The sequence below is a fragment of the Bactrocera tryoni genome, chromosome 2, assembly GCF_016617805.1.
Source record: "Bactrocera tryoni isolate S06 chromosome 2, CSIRO_BtryS06_freeze2, whole genome shotgun sequence".
In the NCBI taxonomy this organism is placed as follows: domain Eukaryota; kingdom Metazoa; phylum Arthropoda; class Insecta; order Diptera; family Tephritidae; genus Bactrocera; species Bactrocera tryoni.
Window position 1 is genome coordinate 6042858 of NC_052500.1, and position 26382 is coordinate 6069239.

The 26382-nt window shown below is 34.5% G+C and overlaps 1 protein-coding gene across 1 annotated transcript in view; it reads left to right on the plus strand.

Moving 5' to 3' along the window:
- Window positions 1–25635, plus strand: part of LOC120768370 — a 38627-nt gene extending 12992 nt beyond the window's left edge. The window contains exon 2 of the mRNA XM_040095036.1: window positions 23225–25635. Within this exon, the coding sequence (XP_039950970.1) occupies window positions 23225–24402 (1178 nt within the window). The 3' untranslated portion in view covers window positions 24403–25635. The remainder of the gene's footprint in view (window positions 1–23224) is intronic.
- The last annotated feature ends 747 nt before the right edge of the window (window positions 25636–26382 follow it).

Here is a 26382-nt window from a genome sequence, read left to right on the forward strand (position 1 = left end):
TATATTTTTGCAAAATTTATTTCGAAAATTCCTGTGTTTGAAAGTTTAAAATATTTTAAAAAAATTTTATAAAAACTAAATGCATAAAATTGAACATAATTCTCGCTTTAAATAAAAAATATTTGGAATTTTTCGCAAAATATATTTCGGAAAGGTCACTTTTTTCGAAAATTTATGTTTTTGAAAGCTTTTTTTTATTTAAATAAAAATGGAATATAAAAAAAATCACCACAATTTACTCTTTAAATGTAAAAGTATTTGAAATTTTTTATTCCAAAATTTATTTCGAAATATTTTTGAAAATTAATATTTTTTGAATAATTCTTGAAAATCCGTTTTTGATTCATTAGTGAGAATTTTAAACAAATCGTATCTAATTTTGAATGTTTTTTTAGTATTTTTGCACAAATATTTAATAAATATTTAGGTATTCCAGAAAATCCAAGCGTTCAAAATGCCATAAGCTCTCCGATATGCCAAATTGAATAGCAAATATGCTTACATACTTATATACTTATGCACAGAGTACGAGCTACCCTTGCGTTTCGCCACCCACTACCACTGCGGCTGCTGCTGGCGCTTGGCAACCCCCAGAAGTATGCTAACTAATGGTCTTGCTGTCTGCTGTCTGCTGTACGTCGCCGAGTGGTGGCTGTGTGCTAAGCAAATATATGCAGATGTGATGTATTTACGTTTATATGCACATACATATGTATATGCATGTAAGTATATGTGTATGTACATATGTATATCTGCACATACATATGTATTTTTTATCTGTTTGTGTGTGTGGCACTACATTTGCGCGTTTGTGATTTTGCATAAATATAATCTGGATGACGCGTCCAAGCTGGCAAATGCCCTTGCGCACCCTTTGTGTACGCACATACACATACAACAACAAGCACTCCCTCACTTCTGTTATGCCACATTGTCCGCCACAGCAGCGCCAAAATTGTGCTTGTGACTCAAAAACCGCCACACAATTTATTTCGGGCGACGATAACAAATCTCGTCAACAGCTTGGCGGCAACAATTACACTACAAGCAAATATAAGAAGAACAACAAAAACAACCAAAGCAAATATGTCGAAAAAAGCTTGAGCCGCACAATAAGAACAATAACCATAAAAGCGATAGCAGCAAATGTAGAGGGCACAGACAGTTGCGACGTTGTTACACAAATGAATTGCTTTCGGTGTTTTTGTTGTAATTGTCGTTGTTGTTGCTCGGCTTTTCTTTACTGCTTTGCCAATCAACCCCAGTGTGTGCGCTGGAAAAATCAAGTTGGCCAACAAGCTGTTGTCACAGCTGCGTTTACTCGCTGATGATTGCTTGCTGCGCCTTTGTTTTACTTGCTGTTGTTGCTGCAGTCCAATTTAAGCGCGCTGCTGTTGCGGCAAAACTTTGCTACAATTACTCTTGCCACTGCTGCTTGTTCTTGTTGTTGTTGTTATTTTTTCATATTTGCCGCTGCCACAGACGCAGCGGTGTGGCATGCGACAAATAATAAAAATGTCATGCTGTCGTCGCCTGCCAGGCCAACGCAAGTCAGCGGCAACAACAATAAAAAGCATTCAAATTGAGCTGGTGGAGGAGATGCAAGCGGAGGGGTGGGGAGCGGCGCAGTTTTAATGCGCACAGATTGCTTTAGTTCGCGTACAACTTACTTTTGAGCACCCTCAGCACACACACACATGCACACATAATCACATCTGCGCACATAAAATCTCACACCAAATGCATGTTGCTCATACGCAGCGTCCGACCATATGTAGCCAAGCACAAGTGCTCCAGTCAAAGTGGCGCTGCCAACCAATTGCTTTTTTCTCCACTTTTGCTTTGTCTTTTGCTTCTGCTGATACTTTAAGTTATTCAACTACTGTTTTCCACACATTTTCGGCACAATATTGATTGGCGTGGTTGTCTCGCTGTAGTTGTTGTTCGTGGTCTGCTGGCATTCAGTCTGATTTGGTAGAATTTATGGCATCGCTGGCATTGCTTTCGTCGCTCGATTTGCTTCAGCTGAGTGATTGTCATTATGCGCGCATATTGTTGGCGCCAAAATAATAAGCTTATTGTTTGATGGCTCACCACATGGCACCCAACACAGCGCGTAGGCGACAATACAACAAACAAGAGAAATTGGGCAAATTGCAATGGTGGCGGAAAATCTGCAAATGCAATGCAAACAAATTCAACTGTCAGCGTATCAGTGCGGAGAAAAATTAATGAATTCAAATACCCAGTAGGAAATTTTTGATTTGAGAGAAAAGGTTTGTGTGTGACAGCTGTCAAATGCGGGTGATAGATTGTGGAAATATATCAAAAAAAAAATTATAATTTATGAAATTTTCTTTTAATTTATTCTTTACTCGAAAAAAATTCATATATTCATGAAAAGATTTCTGAAAATGTTTGCTCTAATAAAAAATATATAAGTCAGCATTGTTCGAAATGAGAAATGTGGATTTATTGCAATATATAATAAAAAAAATATTAAAAAATTGCGAACACATCCCATATATCCCTCTATGTTCCCCATATATCGTAATTCCTTATTATTAATGCCTTTTATCCCTCCCCACAAAACATAAATTGGAAGTATTTCTGTCATATGCAAGTATTATTGCTTTTTGCTTGATTTGTCAGACAAACGCATGCACGCACACACCCAAATTTACAACGTGTCGACATTTTTATGATTTTTGTTGTTTGTTTTGTTGTTTTTTATAAATTGTGTTGTCTATAAAAATTCTTTTTCTTCTGTGACTTTTTGCCTGCAATTCAATAAATATTCGAGCCTAGCCATGTGCATAACGGTTTGCTGCCCAACTGCGCTGGGTTCGACGGGGTGTGTATGCGTATGTGTCATTGGCAGCGCAAATCAGATGAATTACCAGCAATAAATTAAAGGCGAAAATAGCTTGCAATGAAATATTATTGTATACCATTCCTTTGCTATAAATAAAATAATAAATATTTATAAATAATAGAGAACTGAGAGGGAGCTGAGGAGTAAAAAAAAATTGCGGACAATTGGGTGAAAATTATTTGTGGCAGGGATTTTAGTTGTAAAAAGCAGGAAAATTAGGAAATGCTAATGAAATTAATTAAAAAGAAACTAAATTAAAACAAAAAATTATCTAATGAAAAAATTATAAAAATAATGAAAATAAAATTAAAAAATAATTTGAGTTACACAAATATAATTTAAAATAACAAAATCTACATCACCGGAATAGAAATAAAATAAAATGTCAGAGAAATAAAAAAAAATATTGAAAAAGTAAATTAAAATTTTTGCGGAAGAGAATTTAGTTTTAATTTTTTTTTACTTAAAAATGTATCAAATTAAATAAAGAAGAGAAAAATATTTTTTTTTAAATGTCCAGTTTAAAAATGTAAACATGTAGTTAAAATTATAAAATCATAGCAAATTAAATTTAAAAAAATAGATATACATATGTACATATAAAAATTAAAATTAATAAAATAAACTGAAATCAAGTTAAAAAAACAACAATACAAATAAAATTATATAATAGTGATTAAATAATTAAACATTATCAAAACAAGAACAAGAAATTATTTAATTAATTAATATAATAAAAATTTATTAAAATATTGCTTACAGTTATAAAAACTGTTAATGCACTCATAAACATAGATACTAAAATTATACAATATAAAATATGAAAAAATAAAGAAATAACGCTTTAAAAAAGTAAAATTAAAAAAAAAGTAAAAAAATTTAGGAAAATTGTGTGAAAATTTTTTGCGAAAGAGATTTTAGTTATAAGAAAAGAGGAAAATAAAGGAATTGTAATGAAAGTAATAAAAATAATTAATGAAATTATTTAAAAGAAAAAATAATGAAAATTAACTAAATTGAATTAATTAAAATTAAATTAATTAATTAAGTTAATTAAATTCGTTCAATTACAATATTCACTAAATTCATTTCATTTAAAATTAACAATTTTTTTTTTTTACAAAATTCTAATTAAATATTTTATTAAACTAACTGTGGCAACGCTGCTAAGAATCAGTTGAAACATTTATGTATAATAATAATAATAACAAAGTTGTAATGATTTCGGAACCGAAGTTACAACTTTATATAAAAAGGTTTTGCCGAAGGTGCGTATATGGTATAAGAAATAAAATTTTTTTTAATTAAAAAAATATTAAATTAAACTAATTAAGTTGAAAAATTACATATCGAAAAATTTTTTATATTTTTTTGTTTATAAAAAGGTACTCGGCAACTCTATTTGCTAAAAATGTTATTTTTGATCAAGAACGAATAGGTTTGAAGACCTTTAGTTATATTTAACTAAAAATAGCGACAGTTGATATGATAATCAGCTAGCCGGAAACCAATTTTTAAGAACTGATAAATCTTAAAACTAATTTCATGGCTCAGTTCATTCTTTCTGAACTCAGCTATTTTTTTTAAATTGTTTTTTTTTTATGGATTTTCTTTCACTCTACAAATTTGTACAATCTTTAAGCAAACTTCACACAGAAAGACCCTTGCTTAAAGCCGCTTAAGCGCTTAAGCTCCACTTTATACATATGTATGTACATATATGCACACACACTCCCACACATACTTAGTCGTGCACATTGTTATCGCCATGTTTCAATTAAATACTCATTCGATATTCTATCTTCATAATGGCAACATTTGTTCGCTATCTTCTAAGTGTCAGTTTTTGTTTTGCATATCTATTGGTACTTGTTGTTGTTGTTGCTTTTTCGAAAAGTGCACATCTGTTACACTGACAACGCTTGTACATAATTCACAAAGTTATCAGCATGGCACATCTTCATCCAGCAGCACGGGAACAACCCAAATGCGGCACCCAAGCAAACACACACACACACACGCGGACTTAAACAACATGTGCTAATAGACACACACACATACACGCGTAGACAACTGGTGTTGGCGATAAATGCTGCAAACAACTTTTGCCAGCAATGCGCGACCGATTTTCCCAGAATGTGTTGGCGGCGGCAAACAAGTGAGCCAGCAAACGTGCGGCAAGCAGCAAAGGCAGCGGTGCCGACGACGACGACGACCGCGATGACTACGACTATGACGAGGCAAAGCGCCACAATGTTGGCTAAAGCGTGAATCACATGCTTTTCAACAAAACAAAAACAACAACAATAATAATAGCAAAATGCCAGCAAAGGAGTGGAGGCTAGAGCTAACGATGCCGACATTGTTGGTGGCGCAAAGAGTGCGGTGGCAAGCGAGCGTCGCGCGCTGGGAAACACTCAACTTTGAGTTTGGATTTTAATCGAACAGATGGCGCCAAATGTTTGCAACAAAAACAACAAAGTATAACAAAAAGCCGGCGAAAGAGAGTGCGAAAAGGGGTCAACAGTGACAAGGCGAGGGGAGCGGTGAGCAATATGGTTGTGTGGCAATGCATGTTGTAGGTGTAGGTGGCATGTCGAGCGAATTGTGGAAAACTCAAATTGCTGAAAAGAGCAACAACAACGGTCATAACAACAACAAGCAAGCAAAACAAGGCATAATAAAGGCCAGAACAATGGTTGTTGTTGAGGAAGAACAGCTGCTGCTACCACTAGATGAGGCAGGCAAATAAGAAAACCATGAGCGCACAGCAGTGGCAGGCAGCGCTATCGAATTTGAACGCCAACACCCGGCCAACGGGCAGCAATGAGTAATCGACTGGCAAGTAACTGCTGGTTGTTGGACGGATGTGTGCTGAGGCTGCCGCCACAAAGCAAGCAACAAATCATGCAACGGCCAGACGCGGCACTGCCAATGCGGCGCGGTGGACGTGCAGACCCTGAGGACGACCTCGAGAAGACTTCATTCAAAGCGCAGTTCGTGCCACAGCAGAAACACACGCACACGAACCGAACGCCGATGGCTTGGAGTCATGCCACCAGCAAGCAACATAAAAATCATAGAAAATCGAGGCAAAAAAGTGAACGAAAATAATAAAAATAAAAGTGAAAAGCGTGTGCTGCAAAAAGAAAAGGCATAAAAATCATGCTCTTTAGAAATGTGAGCCGCATCAGCGGCAGATGACAGCAGTTAAACTTGCCGATTTAATGGCGAGACGACAGCGTTTGGGATAGCAAGAAAATGGGCACAAGTTGGCGCGGTTAGCGGGAGGTGTGTGGCAAGAACTATGGGATAGACTAGTAGATAGAAAGTGTTGTTGGTTGTTGGGTTTTTGGGTAGGCGCTCTGAGACGGTTGGATTGTTGACTGATTTGAATGGTATTGGGCGGCTGTTTGGCATTCAAGCGCTTTGGGTTAAGTTGCCGACGAGTAATGCCTTCGCCAAATGGTGCAGACAGCAAAATGACTGTGTGTAGCAAAATAGTATGGTAGTGAATTCTTACTGTCAGCAAGAATTTAAATGAAAATTTTAAATCAAGTTTGAGACAAGCTTAAAATTTGCATTAAAGTTGTGGTTTACTTTTAACCGAGGGTTAGAATTATTAACCGAAGGTTAAGTGTAACAGTGAATGCTAGAAGACTAGGATAACATTTGCATTAATGTTGTGGTTAACTTTTAACCTAAGGTTAGATTTTTTAACCGACGGTTAAATTTTTAACTGATGGTTAAGTTTAACAGTGAATACTAAAAGTAAAGGTAAACTAAAAGCTCGCATTCAGCATTATACTTAGCCAAAGTGCACTTTAAAGTGCCGGTTAAAACTCAGAGAGAACTTCAAACCTAAAGTGAGTATGAATTTGAACTTGATACTAAATTTTTATGTTAAGTTCTGATTAAAGAAAGGTTCTTTACCGAAAGAAGGACCTCGGATTAGTTAACCAGAACTTAATTGACAACTTAAAATTGACTAACTTAACTAATGAGCTGACTAAATATAAAATAAAAAGTAAAATTTTATTAAAGATAAGCCTCTCTAGAATTTTTCCCATACCCAAACAAATCTCAGTCAACAAAATTTCGATATTCTCTGGCACTTGCTTGATTTATACCCCGCCCAACAACAAAAAATATGGTCGGAAAAGAAGACTACAGTATAAAATAATAATTTTGCTACTCCTACTGTCAGCTCTTGACGTACTTAACTTAGCCTGACAGTCTGCAGTGGTAATAAAAACCGGAAAATATGAAAATATCCGACAGCCACCGAAACGCTCGTGCTCATGCATCATCGGCGCTGAATGGCTGATGAGAATAATGACGCTCCAGTAACTGGCGTTTAGCTCGTTGGCTCGCAGCCGCGGGCGCATAGCATAGCACCGCACAGACCGAGGGGCGACTAAAGGGTGGACGGACGGACGGTTAGACAAAATGTAAAATAGAAAAATACAAAAACGCACAGCAGGAAATACAATATGGAAATAGATAAAAGCGAAACTGGAAAAAACGACTTGCTACTTTGTTGCACAGCTGGTGGTGGCTACAAGCAGCTTTTATGGGGTTGTTGCAAGTAGCACACGCAGCGCCGGCGAAGTGTTGCTGCAGTTTGGCATTGGATTTGCGCGCGTGTGTGCGTGGTGAGGCGGCGGGCGCGGGCGCGTGCAGCTGATGCGCGCATCAATTTAAGCGCTACAGTAACAATAACAACAACAACAAATACTATGACAAATATCATTTGTTATGGCAATGCAACTTGAAAGCGGCGCGGCGCGAAGTTGAGTTGATTTGAGGGTTTTGCGTTGGCGTTAGACAACGTGCTAGCGACAGCAGCCAACCGTTGGCGGGCTGCTGGCCGGGGGATGGTTCGCGGTCGTTCACAGGGGAAATAGCATTAAGTGTTTTGCGGTGCAACGGCCGCCACCGCCAGCGCTCAACGCCGCCGAAGACAGCGTCAAATAATTTTTCAGTTTACACAAAGCATCAAACACCGTAATTCGCGCGCTATGGCAAAGCAGCAACACAAACAACAACTAATCGTAAATATGTATGTATGTATATGTATCATTCAGTTAGCTATCAGTGGTTGCGTGGTTTGGCTGCCTTTATTGTTATGGATACTGTTATTTAAAATATCATATTCTATTTTTTTGGTGCTTTGGGTTCGGTGGCGTTGTGGCTTATTGTTGTTTTTGTGTGTAGTACATGAAGGTGTTTGATTTGATTTTGATTGACGCTTTAAATTTCTGAATGTCAAATTGTAATTTTGAAATAAAAATAGGAAATTGTTTTTATGGAAAAATTTTTTTGTTGAAATTAAATTGTTTCATATTCATTTTTGAAAAAAAAAATTATGTTTAGAAAAAATAAATTTATATAAAAAAATTTTGAAAAATCTAAATTGTTTTTAAATAAATATATGAAATAAAATATAATATATAAATTGAAAATTTTTGAACAAAATACTTAAAAAATTAACATAAAAATACAATTTATAAATTAATTAAAAAAAAGAAAATAATAAATAACACAATTTTTTCACAGAAAAATAGTCATGAACACATAACCAAAACTTTAGATAAATTTTTTTCTCTAAATTAAAAAAAAAAAAAATTAAAAAAATAAAAATTAGAATTTAAAAAAATTAAATGTTTTATATAAAAAAATTTTCAAAAAAAATTTTTGTATAGAAAAAAAATTAAAACAACAAATATTTAAAAAAGTTATTTAAAAAAAAAAAAAAAAAAAAAATTTTTTAATAAATATATTCTCTAATATAAAAACTTTTGTTTCCACAATTAATTTTTTTTCTAAAATTTAAAGTTTTGTTTACGAAAACCATAGAAAAAATTTCAAACTTGCCACAAATAATACAAAGAAGTATGCTAAGCTGAAAACGCTTAATTGGCTGAAAATGTGAAAGAATTCCAGTAAATCATTGCCAAAACAGCAACAACAACAATGTACTAAGATTGTACATTGATTGAGTTAACGATAGAATGACAATGGCGCGCTATTAATAGCAAGTTATCAAGTAAAAATGGCATAAAGCGCGCACACACACACGTGCAACTGCATTTGCAACACAATGAGAGACGGCAAGAGAACTTAAGAAACGCACAGAAGTATAGAAAAGTCAAAGAAATTAAACTCGCAAAACTAGATAATGCAACAGATAGACAGACAGACAGACAGATTTCAAACTGTCTGCAAATCGGCACATTTCATAGATGAATGTTGCCGGCTGATAGGCATGCGTTTGCAAATGCTTGTATGGGGCATGTGGCACGTGACGCTGCAACGCAGAATGTAAATAGCAGACAGCCACTGGGCAGGCAGAAGCGTTTTGTGGTAGGCACAGAAAACAAAAAAAAAACAAAAAAAAACAACAACAACATCTATAGCAACAACAACAACACAAAGCGTAGCAGTCCACATGCATTACATGCAATGCCTATAATTACCTGCCTCAAGTTGAAATGTGAGCTGTCTGTTGCATGCAACCGACCAATCGACCGACCCACCATGCCATTACCATGTGTGCCACAAATGAAATGTTAACGCTGCGGAATGTGTCCATATTCCAATATGGTGCAGCGCAGAAAAATGCCAAGCGATGGCTAAACAAAAGCGTCCAGCGACAGCAGCTGCTGCCTGCTGCTGCAACACAATGCTGCAACAACAAATGCAGGAGTGGAGAATGAAAATTGCAACGCATGCCACGGTCAACAGTCACACAGTGGCCAGAGTGGGCAAGCAAGCGAATACAATGATTATAAAAACAACAACAACAACAAAGGGTACAAAGAATTGCTGCTGGCATACTCCGCTTTGCATTGCACATTGTTGCAGCAACGCTATTGTTGCATGCTTAAGTGGCATGCGTCCAACTGAGTGCGCCTGCTGGTGCATGCAACCGACGAGCTGCGTGCATGTGTGTAGATGGCGGCTAAGTAGGTGAGGCAGCTTCAAATTAAGCGCTCAGGCGCCAACTGGCTTGCCACAAATCGGCATTGCCGGCGCGCATATGCGCATTTGCTACGCATATTGCACGCCACATTTGGTGGCCGGGCCAGCCAGCCAAGCGTGCAGCGCCGCAACGTATCCGTTTACAAGGTGAAGTCGACGCGTTGCGGCAGCCAGTTGGCAGCGATAATAAACGATCTCGCCATAAATGATCGACACGATCGCGATTGATATGCCCTTATAGAAGTATGTGTGTGTGTGTGTGTGTGTGTGTGTGTGATGTGTTGGGTTATGCGCAGCAAATTCCAAGCATTGCGCTTTGTGACCATAATTGTGCAAAAGTTCTCTCTGTGTCGTCGCGCTATTTGCTCAAGTGTTAAAAATAAATTACGAAGCACTTGTGGCTCGGCGTTCAAAGCTTCTTTTTAGTAGAAGGGCATTTTTGCAATTTTTGTGGGAGTTTCAAGGTTTCATAAATGAGTTTTTATTCATGAGTCGATTCTATAAGCGCGCTGAAACGATCCTGTGAACCATGGAACTCAAGGGACCGATCCGAGGAGCGATTTGTGCAAACTCGTGAGCAATAATTGTTTAAGTGTGATAAAGATTGCGAGAGTTAAAAGAGAGGGAGAGAGAGAGAGAAAAGAGAGCGAGAGAAAGAGACAGAGATAGTGTCAAAGAAGTTAAGAGAGAGCTTTCCTTCTTTTCTCATATAACGCAAGGAATTGATCCGAGGTCCGATCGGTCACACTTGTGACCAAAATTTGTTTGAGTGTGACAGAGGCAGTCAATTACTCTACCAGCAAGAGAGAGAGAAAGAGAGAGAGAGAGAGAGAGAGAGAGAAAAAAAAGTAACAGAGGAAGTAGAGTGAGAATGAGAAAAAAGTGATTGAAAGAGAGAGAGAGAAAAGATAGTGAGAGAGAAAAAATAGAGAAAAGAGAGAGAGAAAGAAAAAACAGTGAGAGAGAGAGAGAAATAAAAAAGTGTAAGAGAGCGAGAGAAAGAGACAGATATAGCGTAAATGAGGCTAAAAAAGAGCTTTGCTATATATTTCGATATCTGTTTGAATATTCAACGACCCTGAAACCAGTTTTATTGACATAGAATATAATATATAGCATTTTTGCAATCCTTATGAGGCTTTTGAGGTTTCGTAAGGAATTTTTTATTCACGATTGATTCTAGAAGTGGGAAGGCAACGGCTTAAGCGAGAATCAAGGTTCAATGGATCGAGCTCGTGACCACTAATCGTTTACATATCGGTAAAAACAGAGTCAGCCAATTACTTTGGCAGCAAGAAAGTAAGAGAGAGAAAGATAGAGCAAAAAAGTAGAGAAAAAGAGAGAGAATGAAACAAAGAGTGGGAGAAGAAGGAAGGCAAAAGAAAGAGACAGAGTTACTGTGAGTGTGTCAGAGAGAGAAAGTTTCCTCTTCATCGATTTCAATTTGAATTTTCAACCGATTCTGAAATTCAGGTCATTGGCAGCGACAGCATCTACTAAATGTACTTAAAACTAAATGTACAATGATAAATCAGTTATTAGTCTCTATTATTCTAACATACAAATATCCGAATCGAGCTGAGCCGAGAAATCCGATATATATGAATAATAAATTAACATTATCTCCATTCTAGATGATATTGTTCTATTTTTGGACCCAGTGCGGTCTCCACACTACTCCCCTTTTCCCCTTTAAACCACATGTCACATCGTTACAGAGCGTAGACATTCTACAAATCAATGATAATTTTGAAAACAAAAACAAATATTTAAAGTTCACCCACAAGTCTGTTAACTGCCTGGGCGCATATTTAACTAGAAAATTAGGGTAATATACGAGTCCTCCATATTTGCCCTAATAGTATTAGTTCAACGCATTACCTCCCCCCTCCCCTCCCTTAGCCACTTCCAATTCTTCCGCACAATTTGCTGATTGAACTGCAATCAATTAGTTGTTGTATGCGAAAAATGTCTAGCAAATTGAGAAAACATGTCACACAACAACAACAATCAAAATAAATGCAATGAAAGAGCGCACTACAATAACAATAACAATAAAAACAACAACACTTGTCAATATTACAATAGCAAATGAGTAAAACAAAGGCAACAAAAAATCGAAAGCTACAAAAACAAAATCAAATCGCTTTTTTAACGGGAAACTAAGTAGTTGCAACAAAAACAACAATAAGAACAACGCAGCGATCAGCGCAGTCGCATGTGGCTGAATAATTAAGCAGACGAATAGTGATGGAAAACATGTGTAGTACTGCTAATCATGCATATACATATCTATGTGTGTATGTATGTTTGTTTTTCATATGTGTATGCATGTTGCTGCAAAAATTAATTGCAAGCGCCGCACATAATTAAGATTCGTTAAGTCCGTATTGCGTACAAGGCGAAGCTGCGTGCAAAAAAATATATATGCAACAACAACAACTACAGCTATGAAGATAGCGTAATGAATGCACTCGCGCAATTGACAATCGAAGGCTGACGCTGGGCGCTAGTAGAGATGTTGCACGGCATTTGTTGGATGTGTGCGTGTGTGTGTGTATGTGCGTGTCTGCTTTCATAAATATACACATGTTTTATGCATTGCAGCGAAGCGGGACTTTGACGAGCAGCAGACGTAAACATGACGACCATGTTTTTATTAAAAATGCATAGATGCAAATGCATGTGTATGTGTGTGTGTGCGCGCCGTAATATATGCAAGAGTAATGAACAAGGCGATAAAAAATTGATTGCTGCAGTGAACAAACCATAGGCTGTACATAAATACGTACATATGTATGAATGTGCTCGTATGTATGTATGTATGCATAGTTGAAGGGAAGTTGGGGAAGTGAGTAGGAGGAAATAAACTGCTTTGATTGCTAAGTTAAAATTGAAATCAAAAATTATGCGTGTTTGTAAAAAAATATACTTAAAAACAAATTTAAGAAAAATTAATGAATGAAAAATTTAAAAAATTAAAAGAGAAAAAATTAAATAAAAAATAAAAAATTAAAAAAAATAATAAATAGGAAACTAAAAAATTGAAGTTAATTTAAAAAATTACAACTAAAAAATTAAATGAAAAAAAAATACATAATTTTCGAAAAAATTAAAATTAAGAACATTAAATTACAAAATTAAAATAAATTAAAAAATTAAAATTAATTAAGAAATTAAAATTAAAAAAAGTTAATTAAAATTAAGAAAAGTATATTACAAAATTAGAATAAATTAATAAATTAAGATAAAAAAATTTAAATTAAATAAAAAAAATAATATTGCAAACATATTAAAAAATAATTGTAATTCTAATTTTAAGAACACTTGCTACACAAAATAAAATCTGGAAAAAAAATTATACAAAACAAAAATATTGGATACAACATTTTTTTGCTGCATCTACGATTTTTTTTTTAATAATAAAATATTGTAATTAAAATTTTAAACAAGAGCAATTGCTCTCTTACAATGCTGAATGACATATGTATGTATCAACCACAACTGGCGCCAGTAGCATTGCCAACCGACTATTAACATGTGCACCCAAACCAAAATCAACAGAAACAACAACAATAAACAACTAAATATGAAAAAAGCTGTGGCAATATGAGATTGAGTAAAATGAAAGCAATAAAAAGGCAAAAACACGCCACAAAAACTCAAAGAAAAATATTTTCAAACACATAAAGGCAAAAGTACGTATGTATCTACACATGTTTTTGCTTTGCTTGTGTACATATGTATGTACACACTAATAACCGCCTGCGTCAACAAATCCGCCAAACAGATCAATCATAAAACCATATTTTCGAGCGAACTTGCCAAAATAAAGCGATTGAGGATAGAAGAAAGGTATGCACAATAGAAAAAAAAATTAAAAATATGAAATTAAAAACAAAAACAAAAATTTGAGAAATTAAAAAAAAAATAAAAAAATTAGAAAAATCCAAAAAAAAAAATTAAAGAAAACCTATAAAAACAAAAAAATGTAAAAAAAAATAAAAAAAATTAAAAATAAATAATAAAAGAAAATTAAAAAAAATTAATAGAAGAAAATTAAAAACAAATGGAAAACCACGCAAAATGCAAAAACAACGCATAAAAGTAAAACAAAAAATTTGAAAAATCATTTGTTTGTTAAATGAACATTCAAATAGCAGGAAATAAATTGCAAAAAATTGTGTAAAAATAAAACACGAAAATGCGCCACCTTCAGCGCAAGCAAGTGTGAAATTCTATAGCGGATTTGCACATCTGTTCCGAAGAGCGGCGGTCAGCAGCCGCATTGAAGGATGAAGGCTAAATCTGATTGCCGTGCGGCTTAAGTTGCACGTGAAAAAGAAGGCAAAAATATGTGAAAACAGCAAAAGCGAGCGTGTGTGATCGACAGAAGAAAAAACAACAACAATGAATAAATAAAAAATAAAAATAACAACTTCATCAACGAATGCCAATGCGTTGTAGCAACAGAAGGTGTTGGCAGACTTTGATTGAATAACAGGCAAATAAGACGCAACAAAGATGTTGAATGTGTGGACATACGCGAGCAGGCAACTAATTGTTGGATTGTCGGTGGTTAGGCCACTTTGACTGACTGGAGGTTTAATTATTTATTTGCAATAATTTTATATAAAAAAAATTATAAAAACTATTAATGATAATAATAAAAAAAGAATTAATTAAAAAATAATAATAACAAAAAAAAATTAAAAAATAATAAAAAAATTTAAAATTAAATTAAAAGAAGATTTAAAAAATTAAACTCTTTTTCCAATTTAGATAGAATTGCATAATTTATAATTTTTTAATTGAAGAAATTTTAAATGAATTAATCTTAATTTTTAAATTAATTAAAAAAATCGTAATTAATTTTTTTTCGCAATTCAATCTGAATTTAAGAAAAAATATTTAAATAAATATCTTTATGTGAAAAATGTATTAAAAACATATACTTAAATTTCGAATAATTTTAATTTTTTTTTTAATTTTTCAATTAAAATTCTTGTTTTAATGCATTATAAAATTTAAAAAAATTAATCAGAATTTTTATACTAATAATTAGTAAATAATTTTTCGGTATTAATCATGCATTAAATATTTACCGAAAAATAATAATATTAAAGAAAATAATAATAAAAACGGAAAAAAATAATTAAAAATTTTTAATTAAATAATTTTTTGCTATTCAATCTAAATTTAAATAAAAATATTTAGAATTATAATTTCTTTAAAAATATATAATAGATTAACATATTTTTTAAATATTTTTAATTTTTAAATAACTTTTTTTTAATTATTTATATTTTGTTTAATAATTTTTAAATCAAATAATGCGTAAAATGTAAAAAAATTTGATTTGTTTGTTTCATATTTGAACAATTTTTTTTTAATTCTAAAAATTAGCAAATAATTTCGTGATATTTTTCCAGCGTTCCGCTCTTCAACTTCACACCGAGCAAACAGCCAGATTTTATGATTTTTATTTCTTTTCGAAATTTTCCGCACAGCCGCCAGCAGCAGCGATAAAACGTGCTGCTTAACGCCATTTTAACATTTTATATATGTAAATATGTACGTGTATGTTGCAAGCACACTTTATCGTTGCAAAATGAGCCAAGAAGCTGCGGCGCTGAAGTGTCGAACCAGTCAAAAGCGGTGCGGCAGGTTGCAACGCTCAAGGGCTGAACCAAAAAGGTAATAAGAAGTGTGCAAAAAACCAGTAAAAAGTTGTACGAGTGTTATGTTGTTGCTTTATATACAAATTTAGCCAAGAGTTGTGTGGATGAATGTGTGTTTTTGTTGCTTTTTGCGCTGCTTGCGCGCATCATGTGCAACAGTTGGCGATAGAGATCGCTAAAAGGGGTCACGTTTCGTCGTCGTGGCCATAATTTATGAGTGCGCCGATTTTCGAAACAAAACTCAAAGTGAAGTAAGAAATTTAAAATAAAAAATATATAAATATAAAACAACAGCAAAAAGGTAGCGCATTTCAGGTGGCTAAAATGAGATGTTGAAGGCATTGTTAAGAAAAATATAATAAAATAAATAAAAAAATATTAAAATAAAATAAAAAAAAAAAAAAATTAAAAATAATAACTATTATTAAAAATAACAAGAAAAATTAAAAAAATATTTAAAACATTAATAATTAAGACAAATAAAATAAATAAAAAAATATATATAAAAATATATTTAATGTTTAAAAAAAAAAAAAATAAAAAAAATTAAAAAAAAATATAAAAAAAATTAAAAATAATAAAAAAAATTTAAAAAAATAATGTAAAAAAATAATAAAAAAATAAAAATAATTAAAAATATTAAAATTAATTAAAAAAAAATATTAAAAATATTGAATAATAATAAATGAATCAGAAAAATAAATACTTAAAGCCCACTGTCCTGCATTTCGTCATTTTTTCATGGGAAATCAAAGGCATAAAAAATGTATCAGCTTATCACGACGACACAATCACGCTACCAACGGCATAAAAACAAGTGTAATAAATTTCCGAAAATTTTATTTCTCCAAAAAAAGAAAATATTTTCACAAGTAAGAGGCTTAAGGAAGAAACTCGGCGGATTTTAGGGACAGCAGCGCAGCTAAATGCATTGTCTGCATTTTAGTGGCATTTAAAGGAAGACTGAAATAAAGCGTGGAAACACCTGTAAAGGATAAAGTCAAGTCGCATAAAAGCAACAAAAAATATCAAAAACAATAACAAAAAATATCAAAAAAAAAAAAAATACCAAAAAAAAAAAAAAAAAAAGAAACAAATAAAAAAGATAAAATCTAAGAAAAAAATAAACAAAACCAATACAGTGGAAAAATCAGATCTGGAGGGAGCGAGGCAAGAAACAGATACACTGATATTCAGAGAACACCTCAGCGGCAAATAAATAATGTGAAAGTAACTGCTGGTGTCACAGCAATCAAAAAAAATATATATACACATACACATGTCCATATATGTATAAGAAAAATAGAGAAAATATAGAAAAAAAAATTATGAGAAAAATGGAAAAAAATAAAAAATCACAGTAATTGAAAAAGTAGCACAAAAAAACTAATAATTACACAATATGCGTCGCGTTGCAAGATTTTTTTCTCATTTTTTCAAAGGAATCAAAATTATACGCGTAAATGCATAATAAAAGAAATGAGCAACCCCCAAGCGCACACACATATGTATATGTATGTAAGTACGTATATATGTATATGAGTCTGTGTGCCCTCTTACCCAAAAACAATACCAGAAAAGCAAAAGATAGCAAGATCTACGATCAAAGTAAAAGTCCATGTGGACTGCAGCACAATTTCAAAGGAATTTCCCCCGTTCATGCAACAAAAATTTTCACACAAACACAAGCAAGCAGCAACAAAGCAAGCGCGCTGGCAGGAAAATCCGACGACCTTAAACTAATAGGGGGGAAAACTGTATGCTACACTTGGAAATTTCACATATGCAACGCTGCTTGCCTACAGATGTGCCCAAAGACAAGCGTGTGTGTGTGCAACCATATGTGGCACGACAATAAACAATCGGTGTATAACAAGTGAGCACCTTTGCTGACCCTCAAAAACATATGTGCGGCTGCATTTACCTGTTGCAACCCAAGGCAATTGAAGAATAACTGAAAAGTGACCTTTTCACACTCGCTTTTAATTTACAGCAAACACACACACAGATACATGTACATATTGAAAAAATATCAAATGTATTTCCTTCCTTATTTCTCAGTGTGTGCTGTTACCGGCTTAATGCGCCAGCTTAAATTTAAGAAAAAAAAATTGTGGTTACGAACACTTTTTGTAGGCACTGTAAGCCTCTACTTTATCATATTTTTATTTTATTTATGCTAGAATTAGTAAAATTCAACTATGTTTATATACATATATTTTTTTTAAATAAAATATTTAAAAATTTAAAAAAAGTAATAAATCACTTACCGAAAAAAAATTATGAAGATGGTGCAAATAATTTCAATCACACTGAAAAAAGAAAAGAAAAACAATATTTAGTAAAATTTCTAATTTAGTCCACAAAAATGTAATAATTAAAATATTTGCGATTGCTCCTGCAAAATGCCGTTACACTATATACATATATACACTTATGTGCGGCGTGTCGCGCTAATCGTCGTTTTTAGAAAAATCTGTAGCATCATCTTGCTGTTATTTTTACTTTTCATCGTGAGACTTTTAGTCACAACAGCGGCGATCCTGAGTGATTTTCCCTTGCGCATTGACTTCGCCAATAGGTTATCAGCGCAAGTGGCATTCGCACTCATGCACGAAGTATTTTGCCAGTCAGATGGTAGCGTATGGCGACGGCAATACCAGATTAGTGAGATGGACTCGGACGCACGTTCCTGACGTGACTGATAAACCGAGTAATATTTCACATATTTGGTACTTTATTTATTTCGATTAATTTTTACTTCTATTTTATATTCCGCTTCATGGGACATGTGTTGCAATTATGAGTAAACAAATGAATTTAATAGCTAATTATTTAGAATTTCGCTTATCAGTCGGGTGGCGTTGTGTTGGCCTTCACTATTATGAATGAATGAATTGTAGTGAATGCGCGACGGATTCTGTGAGTACGTGCGCCATTTGGGTGTGTAGAGCAAGTGTGAAAGTGCTTAGTATTGAAAGAAAAAAAATCACAAAAATCTTTTGATGATTTTAAGTGCTCGTAAAATGATGGAAAAAAGAAAAAATATATTTTTTTAGAGTAATTATTATCACTTTTTGAATAATGAAATTCTATACGTAAATGTCGTCATATTTTTACTATTTCTACTATTCGTGCGCTGTTGTTAAGTAAAAGCTCTTAGCACTAACCAAATGCTTATTACTAGCAGAAAATATTGCGTTTTAAATTTATATACATATATATAAATACTTAAAAAGATTATGTAGTGTTTTGCTTAAAAAAATTGTGAACCGGTTCGAACCGGGTGAAACGGTTATTGCACAATTTGGGCTGCTGTTGCGAAGTAGAAATTAAAAATTCAATAGCGTTCAAAAATTTTTGAAATTTTCATAATCAATAGCACTAAAATGTAATTTTAACTGACCAAAACAATAAAAAATGTATTACTAACACATCAAAACTGGCAGTTTATGCATTTTACAGGTTTTTCTACAAAAAATTTTCAACCGGTTTGAAACGGTTGTATTAAAAATTTGTTTATTTTTGAAAATAATTACCAAACATGTGTATTAGCTTTAATTTTTCACATAATAGCTTTAAAATCGATATCAATTCAGCTACAATTTTAAGTTTACAAAATTTACTCATAAAGATTGTCAAAAGATATAATAATCGCAATTCTCGATAAATTTGAAATATTCAAAAGGCTGTTTTACTGGTAAAAAAAAATGAGTGGAATATTTTTTGTTTCTTTTCATTTACACTTGTTTGCGAAAAAAACAATTTATTGGGATTTTATTTTAATTTGGGGTTGTGGGTCAAACTAATAACAATAAAGCTGACACACACACACATAAAAACGCGCAGTGTACGCAACTGTTTTGACTGATTTTATTACATTTTAACACATATATTCACACATACATGTTTACAGCGTTCAGCAAAACAGCTTTACAATAAAAATATAACAAACAAAAAGTCCCGCAAGTGAGTCAGTCGGCGAGCGGCGCGCTTCAAATTAAAACAGTTGTATATTAATAATATTATTTAAATCGATAACAATTAAACGAAGCACGGTACTAGGCGTCAGGCAGCACCGCAACACCAAATCGCTGCAAGTCGAAGGTTGGATGGGCTCAAACCAGAACACACCCAGCGTCCCCTGCGGCTGCCAAGGGGGATTTCATATACATATGTATATAATTATTGATTGATAGATTGATGCAATCTGCAGCTAATTATTGGAAATTATAGCAGTAAACAGAGTAAATATGGCACAGTAAATGTTCTAGATTAAAACTGTAATTAATACAACAACGTGCCACTTGCAGCAGCGTTGAAAGTGTTGCAGCGGAGTAATTCGTGGAAAAACGACAGCTTTACCATAATATGCATACACATGTGCTTACAAATGTTAAAATTTGCGCACATACACACGCATGCACTGCTATATATGGTCGGCACTCGACTGTCGGCGACTACTGTCGATCGACGTGTCGCGGCCTCTTGGTCATTGCCTCAATTTACGATGCGATTTGCCATAGTTGTGTGGTTTTTGCTGTTGTTGTACAAAAAATACAGGCAGGTTTTGCATAAATTGTAACGCATGCGTCAGCGCATTTGCGTTTTTATTGACTGGCTAATAAATATTCAACCTTTTAAATGTTCAATTCTGAAGCATGTGTTAGTGTGTGAGTGTGCTGATTAGCGGTTCAGCATACTGACACACTGCTGGAGGTGGGTCGTTGCGTGCGCTGTGCGCGCAGCCTGATTGCGAGGCTGGTTTTGAAATTTTGCGGTTTGTGATTTTGGGCAGTTTCGTTTCGTTTTACACATATTTGCTGAAAAATTTAATTTCAAAATAAGCAAATTCAACTTTTGGAATGAAAACAATGCATTTTAACCAAATACTTTATAAATATGAAATTTTTCGAGTGACATATGCTTTTGCGTGCTTAAAAACAGGAAATTCTGTGAAACGGTTCGAACCGGTTGAATCGGTTATGAAACGGTTTATAGTTTTTTGCGCACAAAACGCATTAATAGAGCGAAATATGTTAAAATATAAAAAAAATACAGATCTGTATGCATTTAATGTTTAAATAAAACGACCTGAATTCAATTTAAATTAAAAAGTTAAATATTTGTAATAAATGTATACTTTTAACAAGTTAATTATTTCAAAATCATTAATTTTACTTATGCATAAATACTGCAATTAGCAACAAATAATGGGTAGATAAGCGCAGCGCAAAAAGTGCGAGCAACGCCCCTCGGTTGAACATCAATGGGTACAGCTGGCAGCTAAATGGCGCTCACAAACCCGAAAAGTTACACCTGTTCCTGCAACATTGCATTTGCATATGCATTTAATGCCAAAATATGTATAAACCCATCACCGCGGTCCTATCAGTTTCATTAATAAGCTTTCAGTTTGGTATTTTTCTTATTGTTGTATTTCTAAAGTGAGTAAAATATTTTTGAACTGCAAAAAATTTGCATGCCAAACACATTATCCTTAATTGCGAATGAGTCGCTTGTGGAGACTAAATAAAATATATGTATGTGTGTATGTAAATTTCGTTAAGCAAGTTTTAAGCCAAGTGCTTGAGAATATTTTTGAAAAAGTTTTTTGAGAATTTTTTTGCACCTTGCAAACCTGCCTTCGAGCACTTTTAGTTGTGGGCTTCCACGAATTGATACAGTTTTTTATTTTGTGGAGGTTGTTGGCTTCCAAGTGATGAACTTGAAAACTGAGCGCTGCCACATTGCAATGACAGTATATGTATATGTAGTACATAAGTATGCACATACATATATACAAATTTACCAGCACATGTTATACACAATTGTATACTGAGTTACGACGGCGGCTGGCTCTTAAGCAGAGTTGAAAAAAGGTTGCAAACCAAAAATTTGTTTTTATTTTTGGTAGCATCAGGTTTCCATATGGATAACAGTGTATGATTACAGGTTCGAAAACACATAGCACATTAAAAATTTTGAAATTATGTGTTTTGACTTTCGAAATATACGCATAAAAAGTTAATATTATGTTTTGGGACTGCCCAAATGCTAAAAAACGAACCGGTTGAATCGGTTTTGAAACGGTTTTTGTTGTTTTGAAATTTTATTTTTTCTAGTAGCTGAAAAATGGAAATTCCACTTAAAAAATCGTCGCTGTGGTTAAAAAATATATAAAATATTTGAATAACAATAGTCGCAGCGCAATTAGAATTCGGTATTACTTTTTTTCATTCATTTCACAAAAATTGGCGAACCGGTTGAATCGGTTATGAAACGGTTTTTGCTGGTTTATAATTATTTTGCCAACAGCAGCTGCAAAAAGCATAACTTGTTGAAAATTACAGCAATATAACTTCGTTTTATGAAAAATATCGTTAAAATATTAGCAAATATTGATATTTTTAAATTATTTTGCAGTCTTTTTGTGCTACTGTGCTCAAAGCCGTTAGGAACTACTGTAATTAAGGCAAAGTTGCGAATTTTATTGTGAATTTATTTTTTCATATTTAATTAAAATATTTCAAAACCGGTTCAATGCTCAAACAGTTTCAGAATATATCAACTTCTTGGTGACTTTCAACGGAAACGTGACTTTTACGGACTAGATTTTGGTTTCGTTTAAGTATGCAAGACCATAACAGAAATTATTGTGAGCATCACTGGCGCCTCGCTAAAGTGAGAGTGACGGAAATGACGACCCACAATTTCCTGCTGGCTCAGCTCATATAAATATAGAAAACGGAATCTTGTCTTAATTGAAATAATAAAAAAATAATAATTAAATCTCGTTGCTTTAACAGATTTCTTGCACAAACAGGTTTCAGACGTAATTACTTTTGTTATATAATTATATTTTATAATAAAATATATCTATTATAATAAAAACAAATTACAATAAATTACCGCACAAGCCGTACCACCGCCCGCTTGGTGTGAATTGTAAATGAGCCGTCACCTGCTAAGCTCGAACGCTTAACAGCACGTTAAATAACGCATTAATTCTTCGTTTGCCGCCAACACCTCGCCGGCATAGCGCTACCAAGCAGCCAAACGGTTAATGGCTCATAGCGCCCGTTTAATAGACGAATCGCTGGCGCGCTGCTGGCACGTCGTTAAGCAGGAGTTAAATGGTTGTGGCTTTGAGTCACGGCCAAGCCCTGAAAGCGCAGACGTTAACGCGTACGACGACGACGAATCAGCACAAACGCGTTCGGCTAGCTTTAAAACGATTAAATTTATTGCTTGGGATTTTTAATTGTAAAACGTTTTGTGTTTTTTTATTTTTGGGTGCCGCCAGCTGCGCGCCGATTAACTTGTATTGTTGTCATACGAAAAATAAACAACGCAGATTAACGGCGCATGGCATGCCTTGCTTCGATAGTCATGTGTGCGCAGACGCGTAGGCGGCGCAAACTTGTTTGAGACGGAATTATTTCCATTGTTTATTTCTAGTATTTGACTGAAGGCAGTTTCACTATTTCTTGCTTTTGAGTTTTGGCTTTTGTTGTCTTCTGATCAACAACGAAATAATTAAGTTATGCAAATTGCTGTCGAAGCCAATGTGAGAGCGCAATTTATTAACTTTTAGTAATTTATTACTAGCATTTAAGTTTCTGAAAACAAAGTTTTGACTTAGCTAATTTTTCACTTTTCTACTTCTTTTGCTCCGCAACAGGTTCACCCAATTCCAACGATCGCGATGCTGGCTTCTGCTCCGGCAGTTCTGAGGGCGGCGACGATCTCGACCGCATGGAGCATGCGCGCCTCGAAAGCAGCGGCAGTCCCACCAGCCCCACTGATGCGACAACAGAGACCTCCGAGGATTCCGTTGAAGTCAAAGTCACACCAATTGCGCTGGTGCGCAATAAACGCAAAAGTTCGGAACCCTCTAAGGTGGTGGACGCAAGCGCGACGTCTGTTGCGACGGGCGCGCTTGCGCCTGCACTCGCCACGGCGCCACTAAAGAAACGCATACGTTATACCTCGACGACAGATTCTGCAGTGGTGTTGACACCGCCAGCGCTTGCGACACCGCCACCAACGCACGGCATCTGGGATCCTAGTCAAGTGTTACCTCATGAATTGATGCCAAATCCAGCGCAGGTGTTTGTGCGACATCCGGGTGTCACGACACTGCATCGCATACCTGCCAGCACCGTCGAAGAGCAATTGGAGCCGCTAGCGCTAGTTGCGAAGAAACCAACAACCACAAGCAGTGTTAAGGTTGAGTGCGATCAAGCGCATGCGTATGTGCCCAACAAATGCGCGCCTGCCAGCGATGAGTCAGCGCCGTCCGTTTATGTGCCGAAGAAGCAACAGGCAACGGCAAATAGTCAACTAAAGTTCCATGTCAACAGTGAGTCCGTACCGCTGGCGTTAACGACGAGCGCGCATCACTTGAACGCTGCGCGGGACGAGCACGCGCTGCAACAACAGGCTAGCGCTAATGGCAGCGCATTGCAATACAATAAACCCGGCAGCGCAGCGGATGAGACGCCCAGCGGTAGCGGCGGTAGTATTGGCAGCGGCAGCGCGCGTCCGCAACAACGTAACTATAAGAATATGACACGCGAAAGACGTATAGAGGCGAATGCGCGCGAACGCACGCGCGTGCATACCATCTCCGCGGCATATGAGACGCTGCGACGTGCTGTGCCCTCCTATTCGAATGCGCAGAAATTGTCAAAGCTTTCAGTATTGCGCATCGCTTGTTCCTACATTTTGACGCTGAGCCGCATGGCTGGTGAGGATTACAGCGCTGATGGTTCTGAGCCATCGCTGGCCGATTGCTTCGATGCGGTCACCGAAACCATACAGACTGAGGGCAAGATCAGAAAGAAGAAGGACGAATAAGCGCTAAGCGGCGATAAAGTGAAAGCTAGTTAGCAAGCAGGTTTCAATAGTGCGTTTAGCACATAAGACTTTATTTTTAGACTTGCTGATTTTCCTACTGAGCAATTAAGTAAAACAATAAATAATAAAATAAAAATTATTGTGACTGAAGCTTTTAAGCACTGGCGCTTAAGAGCGTACGAAGCTTTTGCGTGTGCGAAGTGAAAGCTCAACTGTGTGAGCAAGTGTAATAAAGCTTTAAAAGCGTTGATATGGCTTACAAAAAACGATCAGTTAATACTAGTATGGCATGCGAACGATGAAAGCTCGCATGAAAGCTCAATCGATTTGATATTAACTAAGTAATAATTATTTTGATAAGTATGATTGTATGATGTGATGACGCTTTCGGCAATGAGAAGTTGTAAAAAACACGAGGTTAAAATTTTTTGTAAATTTATTTGTATGCCAGAGAGAGCAGAGTGATGTAGGAGAGAGAAAGGGAGAGTGGTTTCTCAAAGAGTATGAACATGATAAAGGTAAAAAAACAGTACAAAAACGTAGCGGTAAAAAAAGTAAGCGGAAGCAGAAAATATTGTATGCGGCATAACGGTTTTGAGTCTTAGAGCAGAAAACAGATAGTGATAAAAGTTATAAAAAAATTTTAAATTCTTAAATTTTTTTACAGGTAAAAAAGACTAATTTGAATAAAATCTCCAATATTTTTTAATAAAAAAAAGTACCGTTACAAAAGCATGTCGCTTGCTTTTCAAAAAAATAAAAAAAAAAAACAAAAATCGCTCAATTACCGCCAAGACAATAATTATAAACTAACGGTAAATATTCGAAACAAAATAATTTTTAAATTTTTTACAACAACAAATGGCAGCTTTTCATTGCTACAATACACTCGAATGACAATAACTATATTATAAAAATAATAATAAAAAAACAGAAGATTTTCAAAACATTTTCTCAATAAAGTTTTCAAAAGCTCCTACATATGTATTTATAAAATTTCAACTCTACTCTCCATTTATTAGATAACAACAATGGCTCTTTCGCTCCTGTACAAATTAATGTAATTGTTGCATGCAACCACACAACACGTATGTTCACTACTACATATACATACTATATAAATAGATTTAAAGATATTTATGTCGCTCTAGCTACCCTAAATCAAGCTATATATATTATATAACTTTTATGTATGTACTATGTAATGTTAAATTTATGAAGAAAAAATCCTATTGCTACTTTTTTGTGAAAATAAGCTGCAAGTAATTTTACTCTAAAAATTAATATATTTAATATTTAACTGTAATCTCATTGTTTTTAGTCTCTAAGTTGAAGTGCCATAAAATGTGTTGAGAGAAGAGAGCAAAACAAAAACCACAAACAGCAATTACAAGAACTTCAAAAAATTTTTGCAAACAAAAAAAAAGATAGTTGAGAAAAGAACACAACAACAAAACAAAAACAATGAAAATAAAGTTCAAGGCTACACTTTATGGTGTCTACAAATATTGAAAAATCTAAAATACTCGTGTCTTATTCTTTTTGTAATGGGAGAAAATGGTTTTACTAACAGTAAGTGTAACATTGGATAGAATATAAGAATATAAGGAAGCGTTAAGCTCGGGTATTATCAAACATTTCATACACTTGCTACTTGGAAGGATTAAAGCCAGGGTGACACCTTCCGATACATATGGCTTGTTAGTTATGTGAGGTCTAGCACAAATTTTCAGCCGTGTCTTTTCATTCTAAACAAGCTTTCACAATTTTATTGAGAGAACTCACATATTGGCCGATATATGCGGTATAAAGTCACCCGCAAGTTCGAATATTTTTATATTAGGTATATGGTGGCTAAGATTCAACCTATTTTTAATACACAGACATACCAATATCAGGAAAGGATTCACACCAAATTTTAATGATATACCTCACGCACTGACCGTTATTTTCGGTAAAAAGCCAACTGTAGGCACTGAG